This window comes from Panthera tigris, chromosome X (genome assembly GCF_018350195.1).
Source record: "Panthera tigris isolate Pti1 chromosome X, P.tigris_Pti1_mat1.1, whole genome shotgun sequence".
Taxonomy (NCBI): domain Eukaryota; kingdom Metazoa; phylum Chordata; class Mammalia; order Carnivora; family Felidae; genus Panthera; species Panthera tigris.
This window is the reverse complement of record NC_056677.1, coordinates 17,556,272-17,576,395: the sequence shown is the minus strand read 5'-3', so window position 1 is coordinate 17,576,395 and position 20,124 is coordinate 17,556,272. Positions and strand designations below refer to the sequence as shown.

At 37.7% G+C, this 20,124-nt stretch overlaps 1 protein-coding gene across 4 annotated transcripts in view; it reads right to left on the bottom strand.

Annotated features, from left to right (window-relative positions):
* The window catches only part of CNKSR2 (connector enhancer of kinase suppressor of Ras 2), a 297,547-nt gene that overhangs the window by 67,858 nt on the left and 209,565 nt on the right, over positions 1 to 20,124 (bottom strand). For all 4 annotated transcript variants that reach the window (XM_015540102.2, XM_042974263.1, XM_042974264.1 and 1 more), the window contains one exon: positions 19,395 to 19,609. In XM_015540102.2, coding sequence (XP_015395588.2) covers positions 19,395 to 19,609 — 215 coding nt within the window. The remainder of the gene's footprint in view (positions 1 to 19,394; positions 19,610 to 20,124) is intronic.

The following is a 20,124-nucleotide window of genomic DNA, read 5'->3' as shown; positions in this document are numbered from 1 at the left end:
ACAAACTTATATTAAAAACTGTTCATTGTTCATATGCATAAATAAGTTCCTGACAGTGAAGGTTTTATCATATTATCAGCAACAGTGTGATTAAGCACTCCTGAGGTGCAAATTTATAATCCTGTGTAGTCTTTTCTAGTAAAACTGATGGAAATATTCATTCTGAGTGACAAATATTTCACTGGTATCACTTTTTTTGTTTCTAATGACATCATGAGAAATTTAAAATAAGCATGACATTAAGAACAGACACATAACTATAATGCCTAATACAGCAGATCATATAAGATGCTATAACTAAAAAAAGAGAGGGAGAGTGAGAGAGGCCTGGAATCTTTGCTTTCATGATGATGAATGCTTTTCTCCTGACAGTGAAAATTTATAATATATTTTATTTTTGTATTTTTCTTTTTTTTTTAATTTTTTAATGTTTTTATTTATTTTTGAGACAGAGACAGAGCGCGAGTGGGGGAGGGGCAGAGAGAGGGGGAGACACAGAATCCGAAACAGGCTCCAGGCTCTGAGCTGTCAGCACAGAGCCCGACACGGGGCTCGAACTCACAGACCGTGAGATCATGACCTGAGCTGAAGTCGGACGCTCAACCGACTGAGCCACTCAGGCGCCCCTGTATTTTTCTTATTAGCTTCAGATCATCCTTCTTCCAGGTTCATGCTTAAGTATATCCTTTAGAAGTTCTTTCATAACAGACTGTGAGTACGAAACTCTTGGAGATTTTTATGTCTGAAAATATAAAAATCCTTCCCTCTTGAATAATAGTTTAGCTGGGCATAGAATGCTGGGTTGAAATTAATTTTCATCACCACTTTGAATATATTTGATTTATTTTAGCATTTATTGCTACTCTTAGGACAACTGTAGCTACTCTCTCATTTGTTACAATTTGTCTTTAGTCTCTCTGTAGCTTTTAAAATATTTTTCTCTTTCTCTCTGATAATCTGCAATTGTGCTATGAAGTGTATATGTTATAATTTCTTTTAATTAATCCTATTTCACATTCATTGTATTGTACTTGAAGATATTATTTCTTTAATTCTCAAAATTCTCATGTCTTAGGTCTTCAAATGGTCTTTTTTACCAGTCTTTTTTTCCCCTGAAGACATATATTGCCACCTCTCAATTATCATCCTTGTATCTTTCATATTTTTTATCCTTTTATATTTCTGCAATGATTTTTAGGTAAATTCATTCTGATGTCTTCTAACTTCCCAATTCTCTCACTTACTGTATCCAATTCAAAGTTTATTCCACTTATAGGGTGTTTATTTTACAGGCTATATTTTATATATCCAGGATGTCTAGTTGGTACTGGCTCTCTAAAAAAATTTTTTTTAACATTTATTCATTTTTGAGTGACAGAGTGTGAGTGGGGGAGGGGCAGAGAGAGAGAGGGAGACACAGAATCTGAAGCAGGTTCCAGGCTCTGAGCTGTCAGCACAGAGCCCAACGTGGAGCTTGAACTCACGGACTGCGAGATCATGACTTGAGCTAAGTCGGATGCTTAATAGACTGAGCCACCAAGACGCCCCAGTTTGGCTCTTTTGAATATCCACTATTTTTTTTTTAAGTTTCTTTATTTATTTTGAGAGGGAGAGAACAAGCAGAGGAGGGGCAGAGAGAGAGGGGGACAGAGGATCTGAAACAGGCTCCATGCCAACAGCAGAGAGCCTGATGTGGGGCTCGAATTCATGAAACACAAGATCATGACCTGAGCTGAAGTCAGACGGTTAACTCACTGAGTCACCCAGGTCCCCCGAATATCCACTGTTCTTAATCATCCTGTTATTATTTCAAAATTTATTTTAAGGGCTTTTGTGGATTTTCCACAAGTTGTATATAATTAGGAAAGTATCACCCATGTACAAGTCATAGCTCTGGTCAGTGGCTGTTTTTTTATTCAACCTCCTTACTCATGGGTGAGGAAGTTCTGCTTGCTTTTCCAGTTGGTTTCACTTAGTGAGTCAATTCCATTTCCTGAAATAGTTGTAGTTCATTTGTTCTCTGTTACCCATTATGTTAGACTCACAGCCATCTCTACCTCTTTCAGGACGCAGAGGCTATCAAGTATGTGCCTTAGTTCCCATTTATCACTGAACAATTTTGTTCTTTTTTCTGGTCCTTGGAGACTAGCTCGTTTTTGACTATGATCATATCTTTTTATGCTTGGAGTAGGGTGAGTGTGTGACAGTGTGTGTGTGTATTTAAAGCATAAACTCATTAATGCTTATTGACCACCAAAAATAGATTCCTTCTGTAAGCATATGTGAAGATTATTTGCCTTAAAAATGTATTTTTAATCTTATTTCCTAAGTTATTATTCAGTCTTTTTAATGCCCTTGCTAATACTTTCTGTTTATTGTAGTGAGCATCTGGGTGAAAGTTCTTTGAACTTTCTCCCTAAGAATGTCTACAAACTCTGATCTTTAGTAATTTACGACTTCATATCATTAGCTGGGACTTCTTGGCTGAGCTGCAGGTGTCCTAACTCAATAGATTTGATGTATACAAAATGGACTTTATGATATCCACTATCTGTCAACCAATCTGCTTCTCTCTCAGTCTTCTATACCTTAGTAAACAGCAATTCCATACCCCCTACCCTCATGGGGGCTGACATCCAGAATCTTGAAGTCACCTTAACTCTTACATCACATGGCCAATCCACCAGCAAGCTATATCAACTCTGTCTTAAATGTGTTTATAATATGACTTCTTCTTACTACCTCTACTAGTAGCATCCTGGTCTAAGCCACCATCATCCCTTACCTGGATTATTGAAATATCTCCTTACTGCTCTCCCTCTATTTTTAACAAAAGAGCCAGAGTGATTCTGTTAAAATATGATTTGAGTCATGTCATTCCTCTACACAAAACTCAAATGGCTTCTCATCCCATTCTGAACAAATGCCAAAATCCTTGCAAAGAACTTGAAGACCCTGTATGGCCTGGCCCCTTTGCCTCCTACCCCTACTCTTGCTAACTTTGCTCCAGCCACACTTGCTGTACCTAGAGCATGCCAAGTAAAATCCCATCTCAGGGCCTTAACTCTTGTTGTTGCCTTTGTCTGAGATGTTCTTTGCCCAGATGTTGTTGTGGCTTATTCTCTTAATTTCTTCAAATCATTACTCAAAAGTTTCCTTTTTAGTAAATTCTTCCTATGCTTCCCTATCTAAAATTGTTATTCTCATTGCCCTCAATACTTCCTGTTTTCCATCCTTGCTTTATTTTTCTCCTTAGCACTCAGCATTATTAAAGTACTTAGGGGCACCTGGGTGGCTTAACCGACTGACTCCTGATTTCGACTCAGGTCATGATCCTGCACTGCTTCAGAAGTTTGAGCCCTGCCCTGCATCAGGCTCTTTGCTGACAGCATGGAGCTTGCTTGGGATTCTTTCTCTCCCTCTCTCTCTCTGCTCCTCCCGTGCTAATGTTCTCTCTCTCTCTCTCTCTCAAAATAAATGAATAAACTTAAAAAGATAAAGTATACTTATATTTCTTGTTTATTACTCAGCCTTCCCTCCAAATGTAAATGGCATGAAAGAGGAATTCTATTTTATGCACTGTTTATCTTTTGCCTAGGACAGGGCCTAGTACAGAGAAAGTGCTCAATAAATACTGGTTGAGTGAATGGAAGCTGAGCAAACCATCAGTAAAGAGCAAGGATGTAGTATTTATTTTAAAGCTTATTTATTTATTTTGAGAGAGAGAGAGAGAGAGAGCACAAGCAGGGGAATGAAAGAGAGAGAATCCCAAGCAGGCTCTGTGCTACCAGTGCAAAGCCCAATGCGGGACTTGAATTCATGAACCCATGAGTCATGACCTGGGTGGAAATCCAGAGTCCGATGCTTAACCAACTGAGCCACCCAAGTGCCCTGGATGTAGTCTTTTTTTTTTAAGCCTTATTTAGTTTTGAGAGAGCGTGAGCAGGGGAGGGACAGAGAGAGAGAGGGACAGAGAATCTGAAGCAGGCCCATGTGGGGCTCGAACTCATGTACCACGAGATCATGACATGAGCTGAAGTCAGACGCTCAACTGAGCCAGTCAGTTGCCCCCTCTGCCTCCATGTAGTCTTAATTAAAGTCTTAAAGTGATTGTTTCAACCTGAAGAAGTCCTTCAGCAGGGGATATAAACAAGTTAAGTATCCTTTCTTCAGTAATCCATGTATAGGTCTATTCTTTACTAGGCTTTCTTTTGGTAGGTTAAGAAATATTCCTTTTTATCCACTCTCCTTTAGCATTACTTGCACCGAGACAGTCTTAGTGCACTTAACAGTTTAAATTTGAATTCAAGATGTGGCTGGCAAAAAGACATTAAATCTGTGTCAAAAGATATATATGCGAATAATTATATGATGAATTATGAATGGACATGTTGAAATCATAATTCTACCCATAAAAATAGAATGTGCTAAAATAAAAGGCCATTATGAAAGTATTGTTGATCCTCTACTTAACCATGGCGATGCATGCAATAGTATTCTGTTTGGCTATAAAAGATCCCTTTTTCAGACATTTGCCTGAAAAGACCATTTATCTTTCATTTTGTCCACAGATGTTCTGTTCAAACTCCATTCCCCCCTCTTTTGGATGAGGAAATGTGGGGGAGGGTAATTTGGGTCATTCTTATCCTGAAACTTTCAGAAGCACTTATTTTAATTGTGGAAGAAAATGACAGTTTCTGTGTTACATTTTGAAAGCTCAGCTACTATTAAATTCTTCTCAAGTTGCAAATTGCCACACTTATGGAAAAATTTGCAATCAAAATACTCTCTTGTTGCAATATAGCAACTTCCTCTTACTGTAATTTTCTGCAAAGTTCCAACATTTCTGCAGTGACTAGTCAAACCAATAGCTTATTTTCTTATACATAAGAAAAGAAGGTGCTTAGCAATTTGAAACACTTGGGATAAATGATAGCTACTTTCACCTATTTAATTTTTAAATAACAAAGCCTTTGAGATTTAAATATTTCACAAAGAAAAGTAGTTTGCCTTACTTTCTCATTAGTGTCCGTTGGCAGAAAAAAGACCTAAATATAAGGAAGTGGGGTGAGATTTTAATCGGACTGAATATTAAATCAAGAAATCTTCCACTTACAAGAAATAACAGCATAGAATTGAACACGTTTCCTGTTGGTGGTAGCCTCGCATTCTGGTGCTTGAGAGGGAAACTGTGAAGTGAGCAGAAAGGGTAAGAGACACTGCTCACACACGAGGTCTCTGAGTACAGTGGGGTGAGGTTGCTCTCGGTTCTGTCAATAAAGCCAACCCGACTTATGTTGACTCAAAATGATTCCACAGGCACTCAAAAAAAATAAGAGTGTTTTTAAAAATATTAAGCATGCTAATAAATTATTAGTCAAGTAACAATAAAAAGGCAGTAATTGGCAAGGGGAATCTAGAGGTCAAACTCATTAGGTTGGGCAGAATCTATGTTTCATCAAAAGAATACCCTGTACATCAGACTGTGAAGGGAGTCTTATACAGGATCTTATACAGGATCCCATAAGGTGATTCCACTTTTCCTATGGGGTGGTAAGGTGGGAAGAAGAGTGATTAATGGTGAGGAGCTAAGAAGGGTAACAAGAATCACCGCCCTTGGGAAACAGGAACTGTCATTCTTGGATCACAATAATTATCATTTACTGAAGGCTTCTGTGTCAGGCATAGTATTAGGGACTCTACATCAGTTATTGATCTTAATCCTTACAATAAATCTTTACAGTTGTTATCATTAACCTCATTTTAAAGGAGAGAAAATTGAGACACAGATTGTGTAAACAACTAGCTCAGGACCATAGAGATAGTGCAGTTAAAATTCAAACCCAGGTCTGTCAATCCCCAAACCTGTTCTCCTAAGCACTCTGTGCAATACTGCCTCCCAAGTAAGTATTCTGTAGTCATAGTAACAATGTGAGAGTAAAGAAAAACTGATTCTGACACGATGACTTTCACTTAAGAAAACCTCTCATGACATGTGATATAAATACACTGCTATGTGAACGAAAGGATTCTACATAACAGAAAGATACTAAGGGTAACACCTTTAAATTAATGGAGATAATTCAAACTGGAAACATTTTATCAATTTCTAATTTTCATGCTTTTGTCAATTTTAATTAGCAAGTTATATTGCTCTGTGGATTAAAATAAAGATTTGCAGGCTTTTTCTTTTTTTTCTGGCGACCATTAATAATATTTTCATGAGAGGAAGGCTCATGTTAACATTTTAATTTTGCAAACGAGATAGAAACTAAGGTACAGAAAGGTAATAAGGCTCAGCCAAGTTAGACAAGGATGGGACTGCAATCACATTTTATTCAAACCTATTAACAGTGTTAATTGAGCTCAGTGCAATTAAAAAACCCTATGTCAATACTGATGAGGAAATCAGTGATCCAAATAAGGCAAGCCTGCCTCTCCACTAATTCTTTACCCAGGAGAAATCTCTTGCAGCTGATTCATTGTGTTATGCAATTTTTCACCTGATACACTGCTGATTATTATGCAATGCCTAAAAATTACTTGGTTTACTTTCTCAAGATGTGGTTTTTAACTACTGCATTAGTTTCTATGAAGGCAGAAACCATCTGCTTTAGCTCACCATGCTATACTCAGCTCCTAGCACAGGACGTGACATACAATTATCTGTTGAAAGCATGAAATCAAACAGTTACTAGTCACCTATGTGTGCAGGACACTGAGGCTATGCATTATGGCATTTCATATGTAATCTGACAGCACATTCTGTCCAGTCTCCCTTCACAACATATCCAGAGTGCAACCTCTTCTCAGCACTTCGACTTCAGAGCCCAGGGGTAAGCCACTGTCATCTCTCACTGGAATCAACCAGATCACATCTTCACTCTCTGTGCCCACACTTGCCTCAGCCCCTTCAGTTTATTCTCAACACACCAGCTGGAGTGACACACTTGGAACATTTATACTTCACCAAGAATGGAATGCTTTGTACCACTAGAGCAACAATGTGGTAGGAATCAGGAGACCTGACTTCTAGTTCTTCATATTCTAGCCCATATTCCAGCTCTATGATTGCAGTCAAGTCACTGAACTATTCTTGACCTCTATTTCTTCATCTGCAGTGTTAGGGATTTGGACCAAATGCTCTTAGAATATCTCTTAGATCACTAACTGTACATGATTCTGACTTTAAAATGAAGGGAAAAATAGCCATTTTTCCTTAGTCACTAATGTATATCCAATAACTGATGTTTTAGGAATCATGTATACCCATAATCAGTGTCATTCTTAATACTTAATGCTAGATTATTCATTGAAAGGCACTTAAGTTTACGCTAAAGCTCCACTATGTATGGAAATAACTTCTTGCCAGCCATATTACATACAGCTATTTTGGGGTGCTTGATTAATGTGTATAATGAACACAGATTTTGCACAAGATGGAGGCAGATAGTCTAAACAGGTGAAAAGCAGAGCTAGGGCAGTTCTTGCTCCTGACACTTCCATTTAACAAACTGTAAACATCTAGGTGTCAGAGAAATCAGGGTACGTTCACCCATCTTTTGTGACAAAGAAACCTTTATGATCAGAAAAAACTGAGAGAACCAGATTTTCCTTCTGAAGACTACTTAGTGACAAGGAAATAAATTATATGTAAAAGAAAAGAGAAATAAATAATATAAAAATAGTCACCTCTATGAAGATGCACAAAGCCTAAGAATCTCAAATGAAGACACTGTATACGGCATGATAATGATGTCAGCAATGATATTACTGAATCATAATTATTGAAAAATTTTCCTGGCTATTGACTTACTGGCTTAGAAGAACATGAAACTAACCAGCTTTTTCTGGATACTGTTATTTTTAGGTTTGTTGCTCTGATATATTGTAAGATTTTCCCAACATGAAATTTTTGCCATGTCAGTGTAATGGGTTCCAAGAATGCTAGCTTTTATCTAAATACCTTTATGGCTAAGAGTATGTTTTTATTGAGCTCTTATTCTGAGATTGTTGCTTTTATAGACTAGACAAACTCTCCAAGACAACCACTTCAAGTGTTTCTACATCTGCTACTTTTGCTGCAGTTTCCTTGATCTGGAGGTTTTTTTTTTGTATCAGAAAATCTTTCAAAGAGACTACTGGGTAAAAATAAAAATTAAATTTAGAAAGTTTTATAAGTCATTCTATATGATAATAAAATAGTTGAAAAGGTAAATCATACTGTTTCTTCTCTTCAATACTGAACCATCTAGTAGGCCATCTAGTAGGACACAATTTTGAGACTAAGAAAGCAAAACTGTTTTTATCTAACAGAAGGGAAAGAAAGACTTGATGGGAATTTTTTTTAATTCTGTGTTTGCAGCAGGAATCAAATCATCATTATGGTATCGATTTAGATGGCATTTTCCAGAGTCCTCTCTGCAGTGTTACACTCATCTTGTAAATGAGAAGACTGAGTAAGAGAAAGAAAGCAATTTATGCAAGCTCAGATATGAAAAATTAGATTTCTACAGGGCCTGATGTTTGCTGCCACTTCTCTAGACTGGTTGCCTTAAATGTACCTAGACTAGGTTTGGCTTGTTCTCATCCCACTGGTGAGGACATTTTGGGACTATGGTTGAAGGAAAGATACTAAGAATATTTGTGTACTATTGCAGTGCCAGATACTGTATCAGATATTTTCCATACATTGTTATCACAGGGAGCCAATGCTTTTAGCCAATTATAAAAACATATATGGGGGAGGACACAAAGGAGTAGAAAACACAGTATCCTTAAAAATATTTTCATAGTAAACAAAGAATTGGATTTCATATGGTTGTTTCTTAGGGTAGTCATCTGATTACAAAATGAGGACAGGATGCAATGTAACTATGTGAAGGAGATTCGCCAAGTGGCTAAGGTAACGTGGTCCAGGTATCAGCCTTGTGGTACTCCTCCTCAGAGTATGCAAAGAGATTCTTTAAGGAACTGTTAGACATATTGTATTAAGTACAAACCCCTTCAGGTAGATTAGACATGTTATCCTAATTACTACTTCTATTAGTCAATTTCTTGATTGAAGATAGATAAATGACAATTTGAAGTTGGATTTTCCAGTATATGCTTTGGAAGATTAAGTCAGTGGGCTATAGGGATGATACCTTCAGAGAGGTGGGCTGTCCCTTGAGTTCATTCCAGATTTATGATAATTTAGAATTTTTCACTTTACCACTGATGTTCATACAGGCTGTCCTTAGACAATTTTCAAAGATTTAACCTGGTAGGCACATACAGTGGCCACAGAAAAGGAAACCTCAGTGTGCTGGCTTCCTCCTGTGCCACCTTAGCAAAGCTGGAAGTATGTCTTTCAGAATTCCCTTCTCTATATGGTTCTAGTTTGGGTTGGCCACAAATACATTTGTGTGAACTTTGGAGAACACAAGTGAGGCAGCAGCCCTTATGCTCTGAAGGTTGGTGTAGGATGTCAGTCACTGCTGTGGCTCACATACATTGTCACTGTTCAGCTGCTTGTTCGTATGCATGAGTCAGCAGCTGAGCCTACAACTTCAGCTCCTTGAAGTGCTGGACTGGGAGCCTGTGAATCTCCATGGTGGAAGGCATCAGCTTTGTTGTTGAAGTTGGAGGCAAGGCTCAAGTTTGTGCTCATGGGTTCTAGTTTATCTTGCTCTCCCTGGCTTCACATCCAGATTTTCTTCATGATCACTGGCTGTGCCGAGGCATCTTAACCAGCTCCTCAAATGAGTAAGATCTAGTCCTTTATTCCATGTCACTTAGTGCTTCTTCCCTGATTTAACCCTAACTGCTACACTCATTAATGTCCAAAGAAAACACATGTTTTAGTCCTAGAAAGCTTTCTGATTTGCTTGACAGGAAGTTAATTCCCTTCCAATGTATACAGATTAATTTCTGTTCCATATGGCATTAAAATAGTTACTATGTACCCAGTGCAGTGAAAAAAACTTTATACACAACATATGATTTAATTGTGAAATAGTCATGTTAGGTAAGTATTATCCTCTTTTTACTGATGAGAAACTGAGGTTCAGAAATGTGTCTAGGTTCATACAGCTGACTTCAAGCTCATGTTATATATGTACAGCATTATTCTTGGCCATCTGAATCTCAGAAAAAACAATTCTCTTCTTTTATCTGGAGGAGGTTAAATACTAGAACCACTCTCTCTTGAGGCCACTCCAAATTTATAATAAAAGGAAATATGAGAAGATAACTTAATCTACTCTTTCTTATAGGAGGAAAGTTTGTATCTAGTTAATTTAAAATTATTTTCACATTAAGAAAAGGAACTGAAACACTGATATATTTCTCAACATGGTTTTGGGTTCAAGCCTATTAGGATCCTGTTCTTGGCTTAGTCTGATATTTGCAGAGATGTTAAAAAACAGATTTAGCAATATCGTTTACAACTGAGATTCTAGGTTGAGTCAGTGACCTTTGGCCCACTGCCAGTTGCTGCCTGAGCCAAAAGCCAATGAAGAGTCCATGAAGGCTGCAAACAATTTAACACTGTTTTTCAAAAAGTTACCTTCAAGAAACTAGAACGGAACAGTAGTCAACAACTGTGCCTTAAACTTCATTGTCATACCAGGTATGGGCCAAGAGATGCAGATATGTAGTCTGGGATATCGGACAAAGGGCTAGTATCCAAAATCTATAAACAGCTCACCAAACTCCACAACCGAAAAACAAATAATCCAGTGAAGAAATGGGCACAAAGCATGAATAGGCACTTCTCTAAAGAACACATCCAGATGGCCAACAGGCACATGAAAAGATGCTCAACGTCGCTCCTCATCAGGGAAATAGAAATCAAAACCACACTCAGATATCACCTCACGCCAGAGTGGCTCAAATGAACAAATCAGGAGACTATAGATGCCAGAGAGGATGTGGAGAAACGGGAACCCTCTTGCACTGTTGGTGGGAATGCAAACTGGTAAAGCCACTCTGGAAAACAGTGTGGAGGTTTCTCCAAAAATTAAAAATAGATCTACCCTATGACCCAGCAATAGAACTGCTAGGAATTTACCCAAGGGATACAGGAGTGCTGATGCATAGGGGCACTTGTACCCCAATGTTTACAGCAGCACTTTCAACAATAGCCAAATTATGGAAAGAGCCAAAATGTCCATCAACTGATGAACGGATAAAAAAATTGTGGTTTATATACACAATGGAATACTACGTGGCAATGAGAAAGAATGAAATATGGCCTTTTGTAGCAACATGGATGGAAATGGAGAGTGTTATGCTAAGTGAAATAAGTCATACAGAGAAAGACAGATACCATATGTTTTCACTCTTATGTGGATCCTGAGAAACTTACCAGAAGACCATGGGGGAGGGGAAGAAAAAAAAAAAGGTTAGAGAGGGAGGGAGCCAAAACATAAGATACTCTTAAAAACTGAGAACAAACTTGAGGGTTGATGGGGGTGGGACGGAGGGGAGGGTGGGTGATGGGTATTGAGGAGGGTACCTGTTGGGATGAGCACTGGGTATTGTATGGAAACCAATATGACAATAAGTTTCATATTTAAAAACAAAAGAGGAATCTTTGGATGAGATTTGTGTATACACAGCGAATCACTAGGCCTATAGTTTTGTGGAATTGGAGGATGCTAAAACCATCAAGGGGGTAATAGATTTTAGGAGCTGAGTGAAGAAAATAATTTGATATAGATTATGGTCCTTCAACCAGGAGAGGCTTTAAAGAGTTCTAGGGGTAAAATAATTTTACCTGGCATTTTATTAGACTTGACATGTTTGATTAAAGGAGTTATGGTGGTGAAGTAATGTGGGTGAGATGATTATCAGAGCGAAAAAGGCCTACTGCCAACAAAATTTGAGGAAATTTTTCTGCGGCTAGAAAGCTGGACGACATAGGTCTACAACATGAGAGAATGGGGCTTCTTTAACCTCTCTGATCAAGGCAGGTATATCTCCAAACATTGACCTCAACAACAAGTCAGAGACTTCGCCTCAGAATTTAGGTTTTATTTTTCCAAAGGCAACAAGGAATTTGTAATAAGATTCAAATTTAATAAATTTCAACTCAATAATTCCTAATTCATTTGTTTTGTGTCCTGTTTTGCATGATGCCTCACTAATTAAGCCAGATTTGGTGTTGTGCTTCCTGACAGCCATTATCTAACCAGGAATTAGCAGAAGGAAACCTACATTTGTTCAAACATGAAACCTAAAAGACTGGCTTCCATCTAAAGTAGTGGGTCTTAACAGTTTTTGACTGTGGCCCCCTAAGACAGGCCAACAGACTCGATGGTCCATTTGTCCCCACTTCATGACTGTATAAGTACCATGTGGTCTGGATGATTCATAGTATCATTTTTAGAAAATCGTGTGTAATGTGAATCATATGCTAGAAGGTAAAAGAGCAAGCAACCTAAAACAAACTAAAACCAAAAGTGATGAAATCTAATGATAGTTTATAATGAAAAGGAAACAGCAACCAAAAACTACAGATAACTTAAAACAAATCCTAATGATATTATCAATATAGCATTCCACCTGAAAATGGCAGGAACCTGAACTGTCTACATTTGTTCATGCTTGTACAATAATAGCTCAATTGCACCCTCAGCTGCATGGATACCAGGCTTCTTGGAGAAACAGTGAGTTAGAATATTCGGCAAACTCTATCAATACATTATTTAAGATTATTTAATTTGTAACTTTTTACAATTATATCGTAGGTTACTAGTAAGCAATATCCAGTCACAAGTGAAAATGAAAGTCTGTGAAATGTGTTATTTGCCCATAAGAATCACTGCATCAAGCCTCAGCCAGTAGGAGCCCTTTGCCAAGGATTGCCTATACTTGAAGAATCACTGCTCTGGTAAAATGGCCCAACAGGAAAGGCTTTTCACAGTCCAGGTTGTTCCTGTGCAGGGCTTTGCTAAAACTACTCTTTAAAAACAATTTTTTTAACGTTTATTCAATTTTGAGAGACAGAGACAGAGCGTGAGTGCGGGAAGGAAAGAGAGAGAGGGAGACACAGCATCCCAAGCAGGCAGCAGGCTCTGAGCTGTCAACACCGAGCCTGATGTGGACCTTGAACCCAGGAGCTGTAAGATCATGACCTGAGCTGAAGTCGGACGCTTAACCGACCAAGCCACCCAGGCGCCCTAAACTACTCTTAATATGACATTAACACTCTATAAATAATCAAGTCATCCATAGGGAATCAAAGAAAACATACAAATGGGAATACACTAATGTTTATAATGCATATCTAACATGTCTGCATGCACCCTGGTGAAGAAAACATCATGTAACACTGTACTATGGCTGCTGTCCAAGTGAGTAAAGTAAAAATGCAAAGAAAGTGGTTGTTATAAACAACTGTTAGGTCAGAGATGGCTTTTTAGCCACCAAAATTTATTTCAGTTTCATTGATCCTGAAGCAATGCAGCCAAGTCAGGTAGTGATTAGACAAACTAACCTTTATGAATATAGATAAATTTCATTATAAATGTTTATATCTTGACAATATAGCATAGTTTGCATCATTGTGATAATAGGTCTGTCTTCTCTAAAAGATGGTAAGACACTTATGAGTAGAAATGGCGTTATTCACCTAAAAATGTGGAATTTGGAGCCACACTACTTGAACTCACATCTTAAGTCTGCTACTTTCTAGCTGTGTGACTGTAAGTAAGGTAAACTCTGTGTTTCAGTTCTGCAAAATAGATATAAAAATAGTAGCAACCTCACAAGGTCAATTTGAGGATTCAATGAGATAATGTGTATAAATTCTTAAGATAGGAACTGAGAAAGCAATCAATAAATGTTAGCCCTCATAATAGCAGCAGTTGCAATATTATTATTAGTTAATACATATTCTACAGTATTTACATTGAGCTTTACACATGGTTGATACTACTAGAATTGCTGTAGAGTTTCTGCTAAATTACGTTATTTATTTTTTTTGAGGGGCAATATAGAATGGTAAGAGGCACAGTACTAATGTTCAAATTCCAGCTGTACCACTTGCTATTTATTTAATCCATGTGCCTCAGTTTCCTAATCTGTAAAATGAGAATAACACCAGCACCTTCCTCATAAGGCTGTTATGAAGATTAAATAAGATTTATAAACTACTTAGAATAGTGTCTGTTTCATAATGTTAAGTTAAAAAAAGTCTTTTGACAGTTCTCCACCTCCTTCCTCCAGGAGTTCCACCAAAAATACCTTCACAAGTTGAAGAGGATGGATAAAAGTAATTATCAGAAGTAAAACAACAAATGAAAGTTTGCTGTTATATCCTAAGACAAACCATATAAATGTTGGAATGTTATGAAGAGATTATCCAGATTTTTGAACACCTACTCTAAATCTATTTTAAATTAATCAGTTTATGAAAGTATACCTGCACGTTGTCTGGATCCATAATCAAATTTTACTTGTTCTGGCATGTCAACATGTAGATTTAAAATAAATTATTATTTTGTTTATGGATTTAGTACAGCAGCTTTAATGTGAGAACAAGTTGTCATATGGATATCTTATTAAGGAAAAAAAAGACCTGAATCTAATCATTCTTTATCTAAAGGGTTTTATCACTACATTTCAATTTCTCTCTCTCTCTCCCTCTCCCACTCCCTGTCTCTGTCCCTCTGTCTCTGTCTCTGTCTCTGTCTGTCTGTCTCTCTCTCTCTCTCACACACACACACACACACACACACACACACACACACACACACACTGCTGTCTGGCTTTTCTTCCTGTGCTCTCAAGATCAGATGAGGGCTTTGGTAGCTAACAACTCCCACATTTTCAGACAGAGAATCAGTGAGTAGGTAAAATAAAATTACAGTCTTTTCAAAAATACTGTAACATGCTTGGCAGAAAGGTATATTGCGACCTCCATAATAAGATGGTAGTGATGAATAAGAAGCAAGAACCAAAGCAGAATTTAGTAATGTGGACTAGATAAACATGACAGAGGATATTCAGAGTCCTAGGACTCTCCCCTGGCACATGGGACACTGAGCCTATGGTAATAAGTTCCTGGGAATTCCCATTATGCATACATTCCAACTGAAGGCCTGTTTGTGCTGAGCAGGGCTGGCCTAGGACATGGAGGTAGCTGTTTGCAGGCTGAGGACAACAATGGAGATATCCTGAGACAGGCAATGAAGTTATTGTCACATTTAATCATTCATTCATTTATTCATCACATGCTTACTGAGCATTTATAAGTTACTATACCTATATTAGGTGTTGAAATATAATGCTGAACAAAATGGGAAAGCTATCCTTTTCTGTCATGCATGTGGACATTTCCTCCCTACTATGTACAAGGGAGAAAGACACTTGGCAGACAATCACATAACTAGGCATATACTTACAAATCATAAAAAAGGTTTTGAAGAAAATATAGAGAGTGCTAAGAGATTATAATAGAAGAAGCTGATTTAGTTTAGGGTAGTAGTAATCGTGCAAAGCCTCTCTGTAATTTCACATTTAGATAGAAGTCAGCCGAGGGGGAAAAAGGGGTAAAAACAGTTTCAGTATAGGGCACAGCATGTCAAAAAGTGGATGATCAGGGTGGTTAGAGCATAGTGAGTGATTTCCTTTTAAGTAAGTTTAAGAAAAATATATAAACTGGAATAACAAATATATGGAATTAATAAAAATCTGTGTATTTTACAATACCACAGATGTCTCAATCTTCTCTATTATGAAATAAACATTTCTGCTATAATTGCAAAGCGCAATGAGTCAAACAGTAAAACCAAACTGTATTTGCCTTGTTTTGTGTATTTTTATTGAGCTGCCTTCCAAAACAGACCACTGGGGATTTTAATCTTGTTCTTCTTAGAGGGAACCCCGTCTTCCCTCTCCGCCACACACACACACACACACACACACACACACACACACCCCATTCTTTTCTTAAACTGTTTAAAGGGTATTTAAAATTGATATAATCCTGCCATTAAATTCAATAAAATTTTCTCTAAATTTGAACCCAGAGCACAGGGAGTTCTATATTACAACAGAGATCGTAGTCTATGAAACTCAGTACTCAGGTTTCATAGTCCGCTTCCACTTCAGCCCCATTCCATTCAAAATGGCTGTGCTATCCAAATGAATAACTGTAAGAATGAAGATCAGTGGTTCATCATGAAGGTGATGAAATACTGATATTGATCTTCTGTTTTAGGACAATTTAACATAAGGAAAAATACTTTAATTTTTAAATAGGTGTGTATAAACAAAAACAACCAAGTATTCCTGCGAAATATAAAAAGCAATCATTTAAGTGTATGTTGTTTTGTCTCCAAGGTCCAGGGAATTTTAATTACAATCCTCCACAGTCTCAGCAATAGATCATGCCAAATAACTACTTGTGCTTTATAACAGCAGTGCCTCTGTATGTTTTTTCTGAAGTTAATAAAAAATAGGAACACAGAGCAAAAGAGAAATCTGAGTACACATCAATCCAGGTACTGAAAATGTTATCAAAATCAACATATGAAGGCACATGTTTCTTAAACTTTTTGAAAATTCATTCAATTAGTTGTTAAAGCATAAATTCATTTGTGTAAGGAATCCTACCATGCACAGAGAAGCAGGGTAGAGTGTGCAAAGATCACTGGAGTAGGTGATCTGGGTTCCAGTCCTTACGCTCACACTTTTTGCAACACAGTTTTGGGTAAATCATATAATCCTTCTGAGTTTGAGTTTTGTCATTTACAAATGCGGTTGTTATGAGATTTGAAAGACAATAAATGTGGAAGCTCCCTTGATAACTGTCCTCAAGGGAACTCAGAGCCTAGTGAAAACCTCACTAATAAATGTTTTCTCCTTTGAATGTTGGTTATAGGCATTTGAACATTGGTTAGGCATACATTTTGGGGCTAGCAATTATTTTAAAACAAGGAATAGAGTTAGAAAGTGTCAATACTTCTACTACGGGATTAGTGGGTCAGTGTTACAATGCAGGACTCCCCTGCTCCCCACCCCCCTGACATAATTAACAATATTCCTTACATGCTATCCCTCTGTCAAAAGTTAGTTGGGATAAATATCACCTGTCTTGGAAATACCTTCTTACAGACTCAGGTCACATAATAAACGTAGGAGGCAAAAAGGAGACTGATTTCTTTCTTGGAATAATCTTCTAGAAGTGCCGTTACTAGACCTAGCTCTTGATAACATGTAACTAAATAATGCCCTTCAGAAAAGTGGTAACAGTTTATACTCCTTTACAATACTCAATACTCAGGGATATTCCTGATTACCAGTTTGATTCACTTTTTACTATATTCCATAAGGTAAAACCACAATCCACAACATTCATCTATTTTCTTCCCTCACAGTATACTACTGTCCAGATGTGCACGACAGGATGGCACAGGCGGAGTGTTTAAATGTGCCTTCAATGGCTTACTGCTGCTTTTAGGATAAATCCAACCTCTTCAATAGTTTACATGCTCAGGGTGAAGTGGCCTCTTCTTCCTTTTTGAGTCTCATCTCTCACTACCAACTTCCTTCTTGAATAGATCAGCTGTCTCTCATGTTTAGGATTTTTGACTAGAGCACTAGATTCTAGAGGGAGCCTGGTGTTCAGACAGCATTTCTGACAGTGACAGCGAAAGTGGTCCCCTTCATGCAGCTAAGATTCAGACTGACTACGAATGGTTGTGGCAAATATAATCATTTGATTTGTCAGTCACTTAGGGGAGCAGGTTTTGAGACAGGCACTATTCTCTTAGAGGGGAAGACGCTTGGAGAGGGTACAGAATGAATACCTAGGAGTGCTAACTGCTCTCCTACTTCAACCCAAATGAATGAAGATATTTTTCTACACTCTAGTTTTATGAGAGAGCTATAGAATAAGTAAGAAGATGATTTAAAAGATTTGCTGAGAAAAGTAATTCAAGTATAAATGATTAAATCTTTCACACTTTATATACTTAGATGGTATACCTTTTACCATGTGACAGATTAAAAATTTTTAATATTCTGATCACCAAGAAGAGTTGTTGAAATTACTTAAAAACTTGTAATCCATGTTTTTTAAGGGCTCCTAGTAAGAAGCTACAGTTACATTGGCACAACAAATTCCGTTTTAATGAAAATGGCATACAATGGGTTGATTTTGTTAACTGAATGTTCTGGCTAACAAGATTCTCAGTCTCCACACTGCTACTGTCCTACTTTCTCATCATCCACCTAGCCTGGGTATAATGGCTTTGACTTTGGCCTCCTACCTCTTCATTAGTGCTATGCAACAGAGGGATCCAACAAGCCAGTCTCATCATTTCAGTCCCCAGTTCAAAATTCTTCAATAATTTTTTTTTTCACTGCAAGAAAGAGCCTCAGTACTTTATCTTGAAATTCCTGATCTAAGTCCTGCCTACCTCTCTAGGCCCATCTACTGCCCCCTCCTCATGTGCTTTCCCTCTGTTTTTAGTGAACTGGTAATTCTGAGCATCATGAAGTCCCTGGAACATACCATATTCTCACACAAGAGAATGTGGTGCACCTCCATATACTTCTCCCCATAGTACTGCTACTTATCTTTCACTCTTCACACAAACACTCCCCATTCTAAATCTTTTCTCACTGTCCCAGAAAGCTAAGGCTGCCCCCCTCCCCTAACCCTCCTACACTTCTTGTACCCACCCATTACAACAATCAATTTACATCAGAACTCTTGGTGTTTCTTTCTCTCCATGTAATAATGCGCTATCTATGTGTTCTCAGTTTTGCCTTGAGCGCCATGCTCCAAGACTAATAGGTAAGAGATGCTCACTTTTATTTTTTTAGTTTTTGAAAATTTTAAATGTTTATTTATTTTTGAGAGAGAGAGACAGAGAGAGAGCATGAGCAGGGGAGGGTCAGAGAGAGAGGGAGACACAGAATCGGAAGCAGGCTCCAGGCTCTGAGCCATCAGCCCAGAGCCCGACGCGGGGCTCGAACTCACGGACCGCAAGATTGTGACCTGAGCCGAAGTCGGACACTTAACCGACTGAGCCACCCGGGCGCCCCAGAAATCATGAATATATTAAAAATCCTATCTTTAATTTGAACTTGATAGCCATCCATTTACTATTTATTATTTTAGGTGATTAATCAACTAATTAATTATAATTCTCCTTCACTTTGAGCCTATGATTATATTAAAAAATTGAACCTGGTACAACATATGAACTCACCGAACAGATGAACTAAAGAACAAATCAAGCCATCAAGGTTTTTTAAAAATTTTCTAAACTTAGGATCTTTTGTGGAAATCTGGCAATGAGATAAAGACACAATATCTGGAATTTACCCCCAAAGAGTCATTTGCCAGGCTCCCAATAAAAGCTGTAGCACAGAGTCTTTGAAATTTTACTTACGTGGTATAGTGTGGTCTCTGGCACAGGCGTGCCCATGATGTCCTGTCTCAGTGCATCCATTTGCAAACTAGGTAGCAGTGAATAGTGAGTCGGGCTATTACTCTTATCACTCTTCTTTTTAGACTTCTTCCCTGTGTCCTTCTTGCTGTTTCTCTGAAACATGTATTCTTCTTGAGCAATTTTTTCATTGCTCATATATCGGAGTAGAGAGTTTTCTATATAAAAACAGATAAATACACCAATATAAATATGCAAATATTCCAAATTTACCATTCTCTCCTAATTGTGCTATTAGATGTCATTTCAGAAATGTAACTGGATTATTTATAAAATACCTACGTAGTGAGAATATAGAGAACCTTAATTATTTGGGATCATAGGGCAATCAGAAATAGCCTATAGATTATTTCTCCAGATTTTATCTCTGGACCAACTATATGAGAATCACTGAAGCTTGAATCAGTAGTTCTGGGTGTGTGGCTCATACAATTTTTAACAAGTTCCCCCAGTGGGATTCTGCTAAAATTGATGACAAACACTGACTTCTAACTGGCTAGGTAGCATTTTTGGACAACTTAAGGCCCACATTCTGAATCAGGAAACTCAGTTCATAAAATCTATGCTTACACTGATAGCCAGCACTTAGAACTTCATAAGGCATTTTCCCCCCAAGAAAGCACTATCATATGAACTCCCAAAACAGTGACTCAGAAATGGCGTATGATAAGCG